Below are 16,579 nucleotides of genomic sequence, written 5' to 3'. Positions count from 1 at the left end.
AGACATAAAATGTAAAAACTTAAATATCTTAGAAACAGTAGCCAATCAGTTGTTTTAATTGTCATATTTGAATTCAGCACATCAAAATACATAATAAATACCACATTTTATCTCTGAAGCAGACGACTTCTCAAAAATTGTAGACCAGTGTTATCTAGGATCAACAAGGCCCAAACCAGTCTTTGGCTTCATGCCTAAAAAACCACAAGGTGTGCCTCAGTCTGATGTAGTCTGCATCCCTTAGTCAGGCTCCAGACCTGCTTAGTTATGAAATTGCCTTCTTTGGAAGTGTTAAATTCACATACATACTGGAAAAAAAAAGAATTAACCTTTTGGCTTTGTCATCTCCTTGGCAATAATATGCTTCCTCCATATTAGCTTGTGGGGAAAATAAGTTGATACATTTTAAAAAGTGGGAATCCATAAGTCTTGTTGTTTAGAATGAAAACAAAATGTTTACTAGAGTGCCAGGACAGTGCCTGTCGTTCCAAAGTCACCAGTCATATTCTCAGAATAACTTTTCTGCTGTGTATGTCACAGTCAAGCACAGAACAGGTACCTTTGGCTAGACTCAGTCCCATAGGTGCAATTTGCAGGAATGCACCCTGTGCAATTGCCTGATTAGCTGTGCAAGAGGGGTTCCCTCTTTAGGGGAGAGCAGATAGTTATTCCTTGCTTCTCCTGTGAGTTCTGTCAACCTTAGCACTTCAGAGCTGGACAGGAACACAGCTGCTGTCCTAGGAGTCTGCCTAGGAGCTCTGCTGAACTGGTAAATTTCACAGTCAGTGTGTGTCTTCCTTGTATGGGCGCTATCAGCTGCCAGGAACTACTCCTCAGAGTGTGGGGGCTCCTGCACTCCTGGTGAACCATTTGGGGGCTTCTTCCATCAGGAGGACTGAGTAAGTCTGGCCTCTCTTATTCCCGCTCACTGAAACTGTTTAGCTTAACATCCTAAAACAAAAGTGCTCTGAAACACAAATGAGGTTAAATGAGAACCACAAGATATCTGAAATATTACCTACTTCAGGGCACAGTCATTGACGGGATAGCAGCAGAAAGAGGTGTCTGCCGATGTCACATGATATTGTCACAGGAGCCATGAGTGATGCAACTGTTTAAAGTTAATCCACAAAATCATATTTACAATAGAGGAACAAAAAGAGTAATCCAAGAACCAGAGTCCCTGCCCTGCTTACATCACAGCACAAAGAAAAGAAGGATTAACAAAATAAGGAAGCTGGGAAAGGGAGTGGCTGTTGGTTGGGTTTTTTTTCCTGTACACAAAGAATTACATATTCCATAACCACTGCCGAGACATTGCCAGGAAGGGGTCCTCATGAATATAGTCAGGTCCATAGTTATAAGTAATTAACTCACATTGAATGGTACCTTTCACCATGAATGGCCCCATTAAAACCGATGAGACTTCTTGCAAGGTATCATTCAAAGAGAATGAAGCTGGCTCAATAACAATACTTCTCAACCAGGTCTCAATGTATTGACTTAGGGCCTGACTTTTTAAAGGACCTTGATTTGGCCTCCGTTTTTGCAGTTGCAGTCCCTTTTGCCTGCCTGCCCTCCCATAACTACAGTGGTGATGGACAGAGACAATTATTTTGTAATGCAAGAAAAGAGATACCAGAAGCCGAGTAGACTCTTGTGATGGACAGGAACACAGACATTCCTATCTAGGATGAGGCATATGTGGACAGGTTATCTGGTTACACCAGTTCAGTTCACTGCTGTGGGTTATTGCAAAACTATTTCTTGTGGGTTGGGATGAGATAAATGGGAATGGATTTATTATCTTTGTTGTGCAATGTCAGTTGAATACTGAGGGTATATTGCAAGAAATCGAACTATTTCCTTAATGAATCCATATCTGGGGCAATTGTTGTACTCAAGTTACTTCACCTCACAGTTGAAACAAATTTTGCATTGAGTAGGATCCTCCTTTGGGCAGATATAGGGTAATAGGGCTCTGAAAATAGGTGAATTTACCTAAATTCTAGAAATAATTACAGTAACAGGAAATGGAAATAATAGATTCTAAGGTGAAAAGGGACTGTTGTGATCATTAAGTCTAGCTTCCTGTATGACAAAAGTCAGAGAACTTCCCCAAAATAATCACCATTTGGACTAGAGCATATCTTTAAAATAAACTACCAACCTTAATTTAAATATTGTCAGTGATGGAGAATCCCCCACAATCCTCAGTAATTTGTTCCAATATTTAATTTCCTTCATTGTTAAAAAATATATGCCTTATTTGCGGTCAGAATTTGTTTAGTTTGAACTTACAGTTATTGGATCTTGCTGGACCAAATCTGAGCGTAAGCCTCTTTGTCCCAAAAAAGTATAATAAAGTCTAAATACTTCTGTGGATCTGTGCATTTGTGCCTCATTTCCCCACCTGTAATATGGGGGTAATGGCGTTTCACTATTTCACAGGCATATTGTGTTGCTAAATGCATTAGAGATTGTGAGGTGTTCAGATATATGGCCCCCCATTACCACACTATGTGTCTGGATTTGGAAGGAAGGTTCAGTGTTGCGGATTCACAGATGAGAAGGAAGTTTCTTGATAACTAAACTGCATTTTCTTACACATCCCTCATTTGGCTCCTTATTTTGGTTTATTTTTCCTCATAAACCCTTAGTTTGCACCCAGTGAGCCCTTTGTGGATGGTAAATGTAGATGTCTAACACCTGACCGTCAGCAAAACTGCTCAGACCCTGGTCCTGCATTGTGATTCATATGTGCATCCTGACAGACTCCTCAAATTTAGTGGAGCTCTGTCCAGGTGTAGCAGTCAATTTGTACAGATCATAATACAGCATCAGGCCTGAGGAAGTATCCAGCAGATATCTGAGGGGAGCAGATGAGGTTTGTATCTTAATTACTCTCCTCTACTGAAGATGTAGTTTTTAAGATGGGAAAAACCATTCAAATAATACTTTTGCCTCTGCAGCATTTTGGAAGAAAGTCTGAGATTCCAGTTGGAACTGAGACAAAATCCTTCAGTAACTGAATGACAAAAGACTCGGGGTCAGGCATGATTAAATTGCCTGTGGATAGCTAGTGCCTGGATTCCAAGAAAGCAATACATCCAAGAGGATCTTAACACCAATTTCTCACAGCTCAGAAAAACTGCATCCCTCAAAACTGTGTCAGCAACATCTACTGAACATAACTATCAAAATGTAAACCAGATGAGTCCTATCTACAGTAGGAAAAATGGTGTGGTTTTAAAATGTGATAGCTAGTACATGGTATCTAACGTTTTAAAATCCTATAGACAGGTCTAGGCTCACTTAAAGCAACTAACACATGTTAAAACTACATCTGGCCCTGTCTACACTAGAATTTTAAATCTCAGCTATCACATTTAAAAAACATGCCATTTTTCCTATTGTAGATATGCCCATGGAGTCTGGGGGGAAAAAGGCTTGATTCTTCACTGGTGTCCAGCTAGTGAGGTCATTTACACCAGTGCAAAATAGGTGTGAAACACTACCAAATGAGAAGCATAGTGTTTTGTCCCCACTTTTCACTGGTGTAAATGACTGTACAAGGTGTATGTCAACAGAGAATCACGCCCTGGGAACAGAACAGAAGAAAACTATTTTGGCTATTTGTGCTTCTACTTTTAGCACAGTCTGTTGACCTACATTTGTATATATTCTACATAGTATGTAATGTTATTAGTAGACATTTAAATTGATTCGCATTACCTGCTTTGAAGTTTACTTTGACGTTCATAGATTTACAGGTAAAATGAGTCACCTGTGTCACTCAAAGGAAAATTCAATATGTCTAACTAGAAAAGACTCACAAGTAATGGATTCACATATATAAACACTGGCAAGTATCATATATAAAACTAAAAATTAACTTCCCAATAAAATAGCTTTTGGGGCTTGTTGCTGAATATGTTGAAAAGTGGAATCCAGACACTAGCTATTCACAAGCAATTTAATCATGCCTGCATCTGAGTCTGCACCAACCCCACCTCTAACAAACAGTCCCCAACTGATGTGAATGAGCCATTGATATGAGAAAGAGCACAAGGAGGGAGATGCAGACAGGTTTGTTAACCATTTGCAGACTGCTTGTGCAGGCAAAGAATTCAAAACTTATTTTGTAGCGAACTGTGGGGAAAATATGGTTGAACACTTAGTTCCAGGAAAACTTTTATATTTAAAAATGACTGAATTGATGTTGTCCCTGTCTTCCCCCAGTCCCCCCCACCCCAAACTTGCTAAACAGAAATTCACTGGGAAGCTGCTTCCATTGGCTTCAGAGGGCTTTGGATGACACCCTATGATCAAGCAGAGGAGGTAGTATTTTGAAACAATTGCCAACAAGCCAACATAAAGTTTTAGACAGGAAGTCACATTCCATATATAGTGTCATTTGTGAAATGGGTTGATGTCTGTTATTCATAAATAATCTAGGAAGTGCCAAACTGGATCAGATCAGGGGTCCATCTAATCCAGTATTTTGTCTCTGACAGTGTCCAGTACCAGCTACTTCAGAAGAAGGTGTAAGAACCCTGCAGTAGGCTGATGTGGGATAATCCTCCCTCCCCTCCCCCTGTGCATTAGATCTATTCCACATCTCAGATGGTTCAAATTTAGCTTCGCCCTGAAGCACAAGGTTTAATATTCCTTCCAAAATGTATTCATTATAACTAGGACCCTACCAATTTCATGGCTATGAAAAATGTGTCACAGACTGTGAAATAAGCCCTTCCCCATAAAATCTGATCTCCCCCTGCTGCTAGGAGTGCTCCAGCCAGAGGGTTCCCAGCTCGAGCTGGGCTGGGGAAGGACCGGACTTGTCCATCCCCTGCACAGCTGCTCTTGGGAGGAGATCATCAGACCTACCTACACCTCCAAGAACCTCGTACAGCCAAATTCATTCGTAGTGAAATTCCATCTCCTTACCTGAAAAGTCTTTACTCATTCCACTTGGGCCTTTATTTGTGAGCCTCAGAACATTTTTTGCAAAAAGAATAGGAGACTTGTGACACCTTAGAGACTAACAAATTTATTTGCACATAAACTTTCATGGGCTACAGCCCACTTCATGGGATGCATAGACTGGAACATACAGCAAGAAGATATTTTGTTGTTACTTTAACTAAAATTGCTTCTCTCATCTCTACATTCTTTGTCTATTTCTAGTAGAAAAATGTCACCCCTTCAAAATATAAGCATTATAGGTCTACTGCAGTGTTTCCAGGCATATCAGTCAAACATTGCTTGCTGCATCAAAGCTATATGAACAAAGAATTCTGATAAAGACTTACACTCGTGGAAGTTGGCTAAAGAGTATTTTACATGAAACAAAAGTAATAAAAGCCAAAACAAGTTGTGTAGTATTGAACAAGTAATTTGAGTAACACAGAAATGACAAATGATTTGAAAGTAATTCAGGTGACAGTTCTCTATTTGTTATTAGGAGAACATTTCCCTATCCCATAATCCTTCGTTCCTTCCCTGTTTGATAATCATTTGCAATAATAGACTTACTGATCACATTGATTGTGCAGTAAGGTGGCTCTCAACATGAATGATGACGGAGAAGTCTGGCCCATTGTATCAATGGCATTATTTTCAGAATAAGGATGCCACAAGTATATTTTGACAGGAAGTGACCTTTAGATGGTATTTTGTAAAGGATGAAGTTGATATTGATAGAGACCAATCTCTATCATTCAGTGTTGTACAAGTCTATCAAATACAAAGCTGAATTTCAGGCAAGGAAGAAAAATCTACTATATTTTAAAACAAAAAATTAAGGCAGGTAAAAACATTAGATGAAAGGTCAGATCCTACAGCTTTTACTCAGGTGAGTAATCCCATTGAAGTCAGTAGAATTTCATAGATAAGGACTGCAAGATGGGACCTTGATTTTCTAAAAGATGCTGTCATTAAAAAGAAGAATTTCCATGAAGGGAGGAATCAGAGGCTGTTATTTTATTTCAGTGGTGCAACGGCAGGAGGCAGGACATATTACATTGATCATGGAGTTTGTACATCCAGGGAACACTTTTAAATTTGGACAGTTTAAGTAAATGTCCACATACTTACAAGGATTGGCTGAAAATGAAACAGAGTATGAGATTAAGTATTAACAAGAGGAGGGGGAAAAAGCCCCACACTTTCCTTTAAAGCATATTTTGACCCAATAAGTATTTTTCACAGTATTTTTTTTTCTGTTCATTTTTATTTGTTCCCCAGTAAAGCTGTAGAAATCTAACAGAAAAATTGTTCACTTGTTCACTAGTTTAAGGCAATTTATCAGGTGCAGCAGTACTTTGTTTTAATACAGCTTATTACAATACAATTACAAGACAAGTCAAGTGTGGAGGTGGGTCACATTTTAATAAGACTTGATCAGTTCTTTCTCCTTCTATTTCCCATAAGAGATTTGTCCCAAGAATGAGCTATCCAGATTTGCAAAGCTAGTGTATTCTGTGAAGTGTATCATTATATCTTCCTGGTAGTCCTGGAGGAAGAAGTCATATGGAACTGTCCTACTTCTCTTGTACCTTTGCTCAGCGGCTTGGCACTGTCTCACTTGGAGAGTAGCCATACTGTCCCTTTACTCCCAGAAGCATTGTGCCTGCCTCAGGTGCAGCACCTCCAGGAGTTTGAGGCTCTTGGAAGTTACAACGGCAAAATCCATTGCTGGTTTTTCTACATACTCTGCAGTTCTTAGTGCACAAATACAAGTGGGTTGGTTTTTAGCAAAAGGCACTGACAGTCGACCACATGAGAGAGGGTGATGAGAGCTGCCTCTCTCTGCCTGAGGAGGCACATTAGGAGACATAGCAGGTGAAACACTCAGCCATTGGGCCTTCTTTTTCTAACCCCCCCGCCCCCCCGCAGCTGCTGCAGTTAGAGAGGCACCACAGCAATCCTGGAAGGAATTTGTTGTTCAGAGGCAAAGGGGCTAGTATGTGAAACACAAAGAGCTGGAATGTGCCAATGCTCACTCACCTGGTGGAGCACTTAGTTCCACTGGCTTCAGTGGAGCTACTTGCACGAGTAAGTGCTTACCAGGGTGAGAAAATGTTCCACACTGAGGCCCGAAAACCATGACCCAGAATGAGAGGTAGGAAAATGCCATTTTCCCTCATGAATGATTCAGTCTAAAACCCTTGAGGGAACTTGCTCATGCCATTGTAGGTGTTAAATATTTTTAACATTGTCACAAGTTCCTTTTTCTTTTCTTTTCTTTTTTTTGGGGGGTGGGGGTGGTGGGGGAGGTAGGGAACTTGATGATCTCCTGGCTCATATTAAGCAGCATATGCCTAGCTATAGTTCTCTCTATATAATTTCTCTGTATAAACTTACTCGGCAAGTTCTCTCATTGGTCTCAATAGAATTCATTATATACTTATGTGGTGCCTAGCACAACAGGGTCCTGGCCCATGAACGCGGCTCAGAAGCACTATCATAAAGCAAATAATAAATACGAATAATTGCAAAGTCCTATTCAGTACAGAATCATAGAAATGTAGGGCTGGAAGTGACCTAGAGAGGTCATCTGCCCCCATGGTGAAGCAGCATTAAATATTCCTAAACCATTCCTGACATACTTACCTAGCCTGTTCTTAAAAAAACAAACCTTCCAATGACGGGGATTCCACAACCTCCATAGTAACCTGGTCCCATGCTTAACTATCTCTACAGTTAGAAAGATTTTGCTACTATCTAACATAAATGTCCCTGACTATAAACTGAGCTGATTACTTGTTCTACCCTGGGAGGATATGCAGAACAACTGATCACCATCTCCTTGATAATGAACTCTGACATATCTGAAGAATGTTATCATGTCCTCCTCAGTCGTCTCTTCTGATGGGGACATGATAATGTTATGACAGTCCCCTGACAGGATAACCATCGCCTCTCAGAAGCCCTTACATGAGCCCCTACACATGCTCATTTTTAAATATAACACGGTTAGCAATGAGTGTGTGTAAGGGCCTTGCAGTCATGTTCAGTAGGCAAGATTTTTGAGTTGATAATTTCTCAAAGCCTTCCTGCCAAGGGAATTAAACATTGTTTTAGTAAGTGACAGCTATGCCACTGCAATACTTCAAACTGCTAAAACTTACTGCATAGTCCGTTGTCACAAGCATTAGGGCAATCTCCACACACTGGCCCTGATTTGTACGGTGTGTTCATTACGTTTCTGTAGTTCCCCCTGAAATGGTAAAATTAAACAGCATAAATTGTGAAGTCATTCCACAACACACAGCTTCATTTACACTCAGGGGACATTTACACTGCAGTCAGGGTGTGTGTGTGTGTGTATGTGTGTGTGATTTGCTGGTTGTGTAGACATTCCTGCACTAGTTCTAATCTAACCGCAATGCTAATGGAGCAAAGATGCCATGGGGCAGGCTTCAGCACAGACTGGACAAGTGAGTATGTGCCCCGCAGGGTCAGGCAGGGTTATGCACACACTCACTGCTGTATTTTGCAAACTAGTGAGAATAAAACTAGCACAGACGCATCTACATGACTTGCTATCACAACCCTGGCTGCAGTGTAGACACACCCTTAGTTTCGTATGTGTCAAACAATATTTTCAAATGTCAACATGTAAATATTAAAAGGAATTAAAGGTGTATGGCCAAATCCCCTGCACTGGTTTGAAAATCTTACCCCGTTGTCTTTATTGTTAATGATCTCCCCCTTTTATCAAAGGTATTTTTAGTAAAAGTCATGGGCAGTAAACAAAAATTCATGGCCCGTGACCTGTCCATGACTTTTGCTAAAAATACCAGTGACTAAAACTTGGGTGCGGGGGGCAATGGTGCTCTTGGGGTGGGTGGTTTGTGGGTGCTGGGGGAGGTGGACCCTGATGTTGGGGGTGGGCAGGCACCATGGCCCATGCTGATGTTGTGGGGGGGAGGGTTGATGGGGCTGGCAGGGGGCCGGGCTCCATACCCACTCCACATCCCTGCAGTTCCTAGGCGGTGGAGGGGTCAGAGGGCTCAGCATGCTGCTCCCGCCACAAGCACCAGCTGCCACAGTGCACATTGACCAGGAACCACAACCAATTGGGGCTGCGGGGGGTAGGGTCTGCGGAGGCAGGCAGTGTGCGTCATGGAACCGCCTCTGGCTCCTCTGCTGCCTGGGAGCTGCAGGGCCATGCCAATGGGAGCTGGGGAGCCCCTCACCCTGAGGTAAGCACCCCCCCGGAACCTCCCAGCCCCTTGCCTCTGGCCCTGAGCCCCCTCCCACACACCCAAACTGTTGCTGCTGGCCCAGGGGCTGCCCCACTCGGGCAGCTCCTGAGCCAGCACCAGTCACTGCAGAAGTTATGGATGTCACAGAAGGTCATGGAATCTGTGACTTCTGTGACCTCTGTGATAGACTCGTAGCCTTATTAATGACAGATTGCTTACAATACCTGCAAGTGCTTATGTGCCATCCTGACTAGCGGGCTCGCAATGACCAGCACTGCTACTTCAAAGGAAGGTGCAAAGAACCCTGCAGGAGGCAGTTAGTAGATAACATGTCCTACGGAAAGTTTCTTGCAGGCCCCTATTAGTTAGAAATATGAGCATCTTCTTTTTGATTTACCCGGCTGTTACAAAAAAATGCTTAGATTTATAAGCGGAGCAGACCTCACTGGGCAATTATGGGGGGTTTGTGGGTTGTTTTATTTCAGAATGTAATTTGCATGTATGCTTCTGCATACCATTATTACTGAATTGCTCCTCTGACCATAAGGCCACTTTAAAAAATATGCTGCATTTTGCAATGTAGCTGACAGCTCCTTGGATCGTTTTGATGAATTAAAGCACTAAGGAATTCCGATAATCAATGAAGTCCATAGTTAATACATACGCAGGGCAGTAATGGCAAACATAATAGTATTTGTAAAATCTCTGAGGACAAAAGGCAATTGCACAACCAATCTGGTAAGACCTGTACCAAACCACCTGAAGAGAGAAGAATAAATAAATGAGTGAATATGAAGGACTCTATATTTTTAATATAATAAAATATACGTTTTAAAACATTTTCCTGTGAAGTTGAGATTTGGGCATATTATCTTATTACAAGTGTAGCATAATATGTCATATCGTGTAGGAAAGGAAACAGAAACACTATGTAGTTTTCATATTGTCTTATGCACCCTTCATAGAAAACCATCTAGGACGTAATTGGAATGACACCTAAGCAACATAGTAGATTCTCAGTCACCTGGAGTTTTTAAGTCAGGCATTTACATACAAACATATACACTGGTTCAACCACAAATTGTTGAGCAAGAGGCAGGAATCAGTGGATAAAATTATCTGCTCTGTGTTACACGCAACTAGTGAGACTAGATGGTCATAATGGCTCCTTCTGGTCATGAAATCTAAGACAATACAATTGTACAGAGCGTTTGTAAACCAACCTAGAGATGTTTATCTCTCTAGGTCCTTATCTCGCCCCCATTTCAGTAATAAACAAATGCCTCCAAAATATTTACGCATACAAATTAAGCTTCTTTTACACTTTCTTCTTTCGTAGCCTGTAAGAGAATTAGCTTGGTTAGTTTATAACTAGCACATGTGAGTGAGTGTGTGTGTGTATGTGTCTGAAGAACATATTGAACGAAAGCTAAGGGAAGATGATGTTAATTTAGGGCCTGAACAACAGCAGGAACAACATTAGTCCCACAAAAAAAAAAAAATCTAGTAGGTTATCTAGACTCTCTCTCTGCCAATGTGGTATGGTTCCCTACAACTTAGGGAGCTTGGTCTAGCCTAGTTTTAAATTATGCAAGCCATATGGTTTCCCCCACATTCCTTGGTCTAACAGACCTTACTGTGAGGAAGTTGGTCATCATATTTAGTCTACAGTTTCCATAGTTTTATTTTGTTTTTTGTCCCATTACTTTTGTTCTGTTGGAATAATTCGTATTCTTTATGGTGTTTATTTCCGTTAAATATATTGAGGCTGTTATTTCTCCTACCTCTGGTAATCATAGAATCATAGAATACTAGGGCTGGAAGAGACCTCTGGAGGTCATCTAGTCCAATCCCCTGCTCAAAGCAAGACCAACACCAACTAAATCATCCCAGCCAAGGCTTTGTCAAGCTGGGTCTTAAAAACCTTTAATCATTTAGCAAGCATGTATCAGTTAAAACATGAATAGGACAAGTGGTGTTATGATCCTTACCTGAGTATAATGGCCAATCATTGCATTTGGTATGGTTGACCCAATGCCATATATGAAATGTCCCACCTCATTGTACCAGGTTTGAATTGCATTTGACCAGGAATTGGGTGCAGTTGACATGTAGAGATTTTCGCCACAGTCCACTGCTGAAAATGGAAAGGAAACCATTCACAAAAGTGAATGAAAGGGGCTTAAGAAGATACAAAAGCTTCAGCATGTGGGGAGAACCAGCAGAAGATTCAGGAATTTCTAGAAGAGCCTGGTGGGAAGAATCTATTTCATTTCCTGAATACTCACATTTTACAACCCTGCCCTCTTGTCACTCTTCAGGTCATGAATGAATAGCGTTGGGTAAATTCCAGTGGTTCAAAGGTTACCTTTAGTTCTCATAAGTATTCGAAGATTCAGATGTTTATCTGAACTTTCACGACAGCAATTAATAGCAGAATCCAGATCCACCAAAATGCCAACATGTCCGTAAAACTCTGAGATCCATCCACTCTGGACAGAACAAATAAACTTCTTGACATTGCCCTATGGTTCCTTGTCTAATGCATCCTGAATAGTCACATATTGGTCCAGCCTTCTCGTTTCCTCCATAAACTATGTCCAGATTTTAAGGATCTACTGTTAATCCATCCTGGTGTTTCGTATGAAAATATTGGGAAAATGGGATTTCTTGCAAAGATTCTTAAATCAGGAATAACTCCATAGATGTCAATGGAATTACACCAGTGTAAAACTAGTACAACAAAGATCGCAATCAAAGCCTAAATTTGGATCTGGATTCTAACTTTTTCATGTGTCAGGAGTGTTCACTTCCAGGGTCTTGCTCTGGATCCAGTCTTGAATCCATCATAAACTCAAATTAACAATAGCATTGTTCATCACTCTGTGAACAAATGCAAGTGACCTCAGTTAAAACGGATTTACCTTCTCACCAAGCACTTTTCATATTATTAGAGCTCTTTGGGGATAAAGAATGGGAGGAGCGGGATTGGAAGGAGATAAATCTAAAAAAATTTGATTTTTTCCACAATTTTTCTTCAGAAGTTAAAAAATGGTGAAATTTCTTGGACATTTTTCATTATTTCTTTAATGTTGAAATTATAGTCAATATTCAAAAAATGTTGCTTATGCAGAATAGATGAATCCATACACTCCAGTGTTATAAATGTTATTCATTCAGCAAAATATTAATACCACTTAAATATGAATGGGGTTACATTATCTGCAAATTGTTTGTATAATGGTTTGAATGAAGCATTGTTCATTTAAAAGTGATACTTTACTTACTAGTTGTCCTTTTGTTTGGGGGACTGTGGGATAAAGTACATTCATTTGCCCAACTTTTGGCATTCTTTGCAGCTGCAGGACTCCATTCCTTAATTAAATGAGAAACATTGGGTATTCAGATGTGTACCTCTTAGTACTTCGTAATGCAGAACATAGAAGAGAACATACACTTGGAAAATTGCATTTTCAGTGTTGAAAATTTTCTTGACAATTCCTTCTCTCTCATTTGGGCAGTAAAATGAGGAGCAGCTCAGTAGCTGCACACCTCAGGAGGAGGCTAGATATCATGGTGGTTAGCTAGATGGAGAATATATCACAGTTCAACCTAGGAGACCAGATCTAGTGGTTTTTCCCTTCAGTTCAAAAGGAGACAAAATTTTTCATGAGCAGCAAGATTTGTCATATCCAACATACTCCTTTCCCCTACTAATTACTATGTTCACTAATATTTTATCAGGGAAAGGATTCAAATGGCATGTTTTCTGCCAGGGGATATGCTATGCCCTTCCAAATTTTCTAGTTACATTGATAGGGTTTGTATGCATTATAGATTGCTTTGCAAAATACATCTTACCATCCTCAGCATGTTGCTAGCGGTTGGCATCACCCGTCTCCTTAAGGCATTGTGCTTGTCAACAATCTCCTTTTGTTGATTTATGTTGTCAGCTGACAGAGAAGCTAACTCTGGAGTCTAGATTAAAGGAATGTACAATAGTTTTTCCTGTATTTTGTTGTGTGAGTCTAAAATATTTTATATCTAAACCTAGGAATCAATTCCAATTAATATGTCTTTAAAATATTTCATAAACTAATTACGTTTATAAATTTAATTTCATCAGAATAAATCTGTCAATCAATCATTGATTAATTAATTATAGGTCAGATTCTAATATCTTTATTCTATGCTATATAGCACCTTACTTCACATGTGGTCCCAGTGACCACAATTTAGCAATCAAAAACTGATTAATGTTATCAAATCTTAGAATTTTTAGACTGCCAAATTCTTTGAAATATATTGGGCCAAATACAGTACTGTTAAAGACAAGAAAACTCCTCTGAATGTATTACTATTTATTTATTTAATAGTGCTGACAATTAATCACAGTTAACTCACGTGAATAACTAAGAAAAATTATTTGCAATTAAAAAATTAATGGTGAATAACCGCAGTTTTAATCATACTGTTAATAGTACACCAATTGACATTTATTAAATATTTTGTATGTTTTTCTACATTTTCATATATATTGATTTCAATTATAACACAGAATACACAGTGTGTATTATTTTTTATTACAAATATTTGCACTGAAAAGGGATAAATAAAATAAATAGTATTTTTCAATTCATGTCATACAAGTACTGTAGTGCAATCTCTTTACCGTGAAAGCGCAACTTACAAATGTCAATTGTTTTGTTACATAACTGCACTCAAAAACAAAACAAATGTAAAAGTTTAGAGCCTCCAAGTCCATTTGGTCCTACTTCTTGTTCAGCCAATCGCTCAGACAAACAAGTTTGTTTACATTTACAGAAGATAATGATGCCCTCTTCTTATTTACAGTGTCACCAGAAAGTGAGAACAGGCATTTGCATGACACTTTTATAGTTGGCATTGCAAGGTATTTAGGTGACAGATATGCTAAACATTTGCATGCCTCTTCATGCTTCAGCCACCATTCTAGAGGACATGATTCCATGCTAATGATGCTCATTAAAAATTAAATTTGTGACTGAACTCCTTGGAGAAGAATTGTATATTCCCTGCTCTGTTTTACCTGCATTCTGCCATATATTATGTGTAATAGCAGTCTTGGATGATGACCCAGCACATCATTTTAAGAACACTTTCACTGCAGATTTGACAAAACTCAAAGAAAGTACCAACCTGAGATTTCTAAAGATAGCTACAGCATTCAACCCAAGATTTTAGAATCTGAAGTGCCTTCCAAAATCTGAGAAGGATGAGGTGTGGAGCATGCTTTCAGAAGTCTTAAAAGAGCAACACACTGATGTGGAAACTACAGAACCCAAACCACCAAAAAAGAAAATCAACCTTCTGCTGGCAGCATCTAACTCAGATGATGAAAATGAACATGCATCGGTCCACGCTGCTTTGGATTGTTATCGAGAAGAACCATCCGTGAAAATACCATGAAGTGTTTGAGTTCTTTAGTACACTATAGAATTTCTTCATTATTGTGAATGTTATACATAAGGTTACAAAGAAGTTTTCTTTGTAACCTTCTGTTTTCCCGGTTATGGCTATCTAAGCTCAGTCAGTATTGCTGCATGTGTGTGTCATTTCACTTTTCATTTGTAAACCTTCCTCAGCCTCAGGGTCTTAGGCTCTGATCCTATGATTGCTTCTTCATGTGTCTGACCTTACTCACATGAGTAATCCTACTGCTATTGAGAGGACTACTTTTGTGAGTAAAGTTAATCAGGAAAGTTTCTTTGCAGAATCTGTCCTTCAGTCCAGAGGTTCTCCACCAGGTTATGTGTATCCCTGAGGGTACGCAGATGTTTTCAAGCGGGTACATCGGCTCATCTAGATATTTTCCTAGTTTTACAACAGGCTACATAAAAACCACTAGCAAAGTCAGTACACTAAGATTTCATACAGACAATGACTTTTTTTTTAACTGCTCAATGTATAGTATATGAAATGTAAGTACAATATTTATATTCCAATTGATTTATTTTATAATTATATGGTAAAAATGAGAAAGTAATAATTTTTCAGTGACAGTGGGCTGTGACATTTTTGTATCTTTATGTCTGGTTTTGTAAGCAAGTAGTTTTTAAGTGAGGTGAAACTTGTGGGTACTCAACACAAATCAGACTCCTGCCAGGGGTATAGTAGTTTGGAAAGGTTTAGAGCCACTGCTTTAGTTTGCCTTGAACACTTATGCCATTTTAAGGACTTAAGCGGATTTAAGTGCTTGTATTGCTTTCGGGACTTAACTAGGTTTAAGATTTCACCCCCCATCTCCTCAAAAAAGAGTCATAATCAACATGAAATACTTTGAAATGACTGAAGTGGAACATTTCAATTGACATAAAAATGTTTTTTTCTTTATAAGTTTGCAAACATATTTGACATTTTTACTTTTCATTGTGATTCAGAAATCTCAAAATATTCCTGGGATTGGAAAAATGTTTCCCACCCAGCTCTTGTCCTACCTGTCCGGTGGATGGCTGCAGCACAGCAGCCAGGCCCAGGAATGCAGCCAGCAGAATCATCTCTGAAAAGGGAAGAACAACCTGCTTAGTTCTCTTTCCTGCCTATAGCTTATGTTGATTTAAATATATTCCAGCAGAAGTGTGCTGCTGTGGGCTGTATATATCTGGGGTTTTTCTCAATCAGAAAGGTAGTGGGTTTGTCACCAAGTCTTTATACTTGAAAGAATTTTCTCACAGTACATGCTCCTCTACTAGAGAGTTTTCCTTTCTACTAAGTTAAATGTAGAAGAATGTCTTAATTTCCCTGCATGGAGGAAGGAGATACATTACTACTGATGCCACCCTACCATGGGGCTTTTGTTATGTGGGGACAGGTTTAGTTTCCAGCCAAAGCTCCACAGGAATCTTCTCTGTGGAGACTGCAAAGGGGATGCACTGAATTAGCATGTGCACTACCCACCTTTGCAATATTCCCTTCCTAGCCACTTACGGGATTGCACTTGCCCATATTGTCCATCCCATTGTGGAGGGGATGCTGAAGACATGGTACCATAGCTGCCTCCTCAGCAGATTTTCTACTGCTGGGGACATGCACCTGAGGTTACAGCAGCAGGAGCCAGTGCAAATCTGATTTGAATTTAGCCCCTTAGGTTTTGTTCAAACCAGTGCCCCTTGTTTATAATTGAAAGCAGAGAGGTGGCCATCTGCATGGAAGGAAAGTAAGGTTTATGGCTAGATTTACATGAGATACAACCCTGAGCAAGGGGTGGTGTATAAGCTCCCAGAAGTATCCTTAGGAGATATCCTTCTCTGACTCAATTCCTCCTGTTTTCTCCTTGCTCCTCAGGATAGTAATTTATTGCTGGTTTATAGCACCAATGTAAACTT

At 39.7% G+C, this 16,579-nt stretch overlaps 1 protein-coding gene across 1 annotated transcript; it reads right to left on the bottom strand.

Moving 5' to 3' along the window:
* Positions 1-5,550: 5,550 nt before the first annotated feature.
* LOC116838698 (serotriflin-like) lies at positions 5,551-15,751 on the bottom strand. The gene is made up of 7 exons (XM_032804085.2): positions 15,692-15,751; positions 13,077-13,193; positions 12,503-12,590; positions 11,207-11,352; positions 9,880-9,974; positions 8,136-8,224; positions 5,551-6,108 (listed from the first exon to the last, which is right to left on the bottom strand). The coding sequence occupies exons 1-7, from the start codon at positions 15,749-15,751 to the stop codon at positions 5,981-5,983; spliced, it is 723 nt and encodes a 240-aa protein (XP_032659976.1). The 3' UTR covers positions 5,551-5,980.
* Between the last annotated feature and the right edge of the window lie 828 nt (positions 15,752-16,579).

This window comes from Chelonoidis abingdonii, chromosome 3 (assembly GCF_003597395.2).
Source record: "Chelonoidis abingdonii isolate Lonesome George chromosome 3, CheloAbing_2.0, whole genome shotgun sequence".
NCBI classification, from domain to species: Eukaryota; Metazoa; Chordata; order Testudines; family Testudinidae; genus Chelonoidis; species Chelonoidis abingdonii.
Note: the sequence above shows the minus strand (reverse complement) of the source record. Positions and strands in the feature narration are given on the sequence as shown.

What these genes read in the sequence shown, in the direction of transcription:
- LOC116838698 (XM_032804085.2), bottom strand. Translation starts at nt 15,751, where the DNA reads ATGATTCTGCTGGCTGCATTCCTGGGCCTGGCTGCTGTGCTGCAGCCA. An exon ending in TGCAGCCATCCACCGGACAG is followed by an intron (nt 13,194 to 15,691) that starts GTAGGACAAGAG and finishes CCTTTAATCTAG; the next exon opens with ACTCCAGAGTTAGCTTCTCT. An exon ending in CCCAAACAAAAGGACAACTA is followed by an intron (nt 11,353 to 12,502) that starts GTAAGTAAAGTA and finishes TTCCATTTTCAG; the next exon opens with CAGTGGACTGTGGCGAAAAT.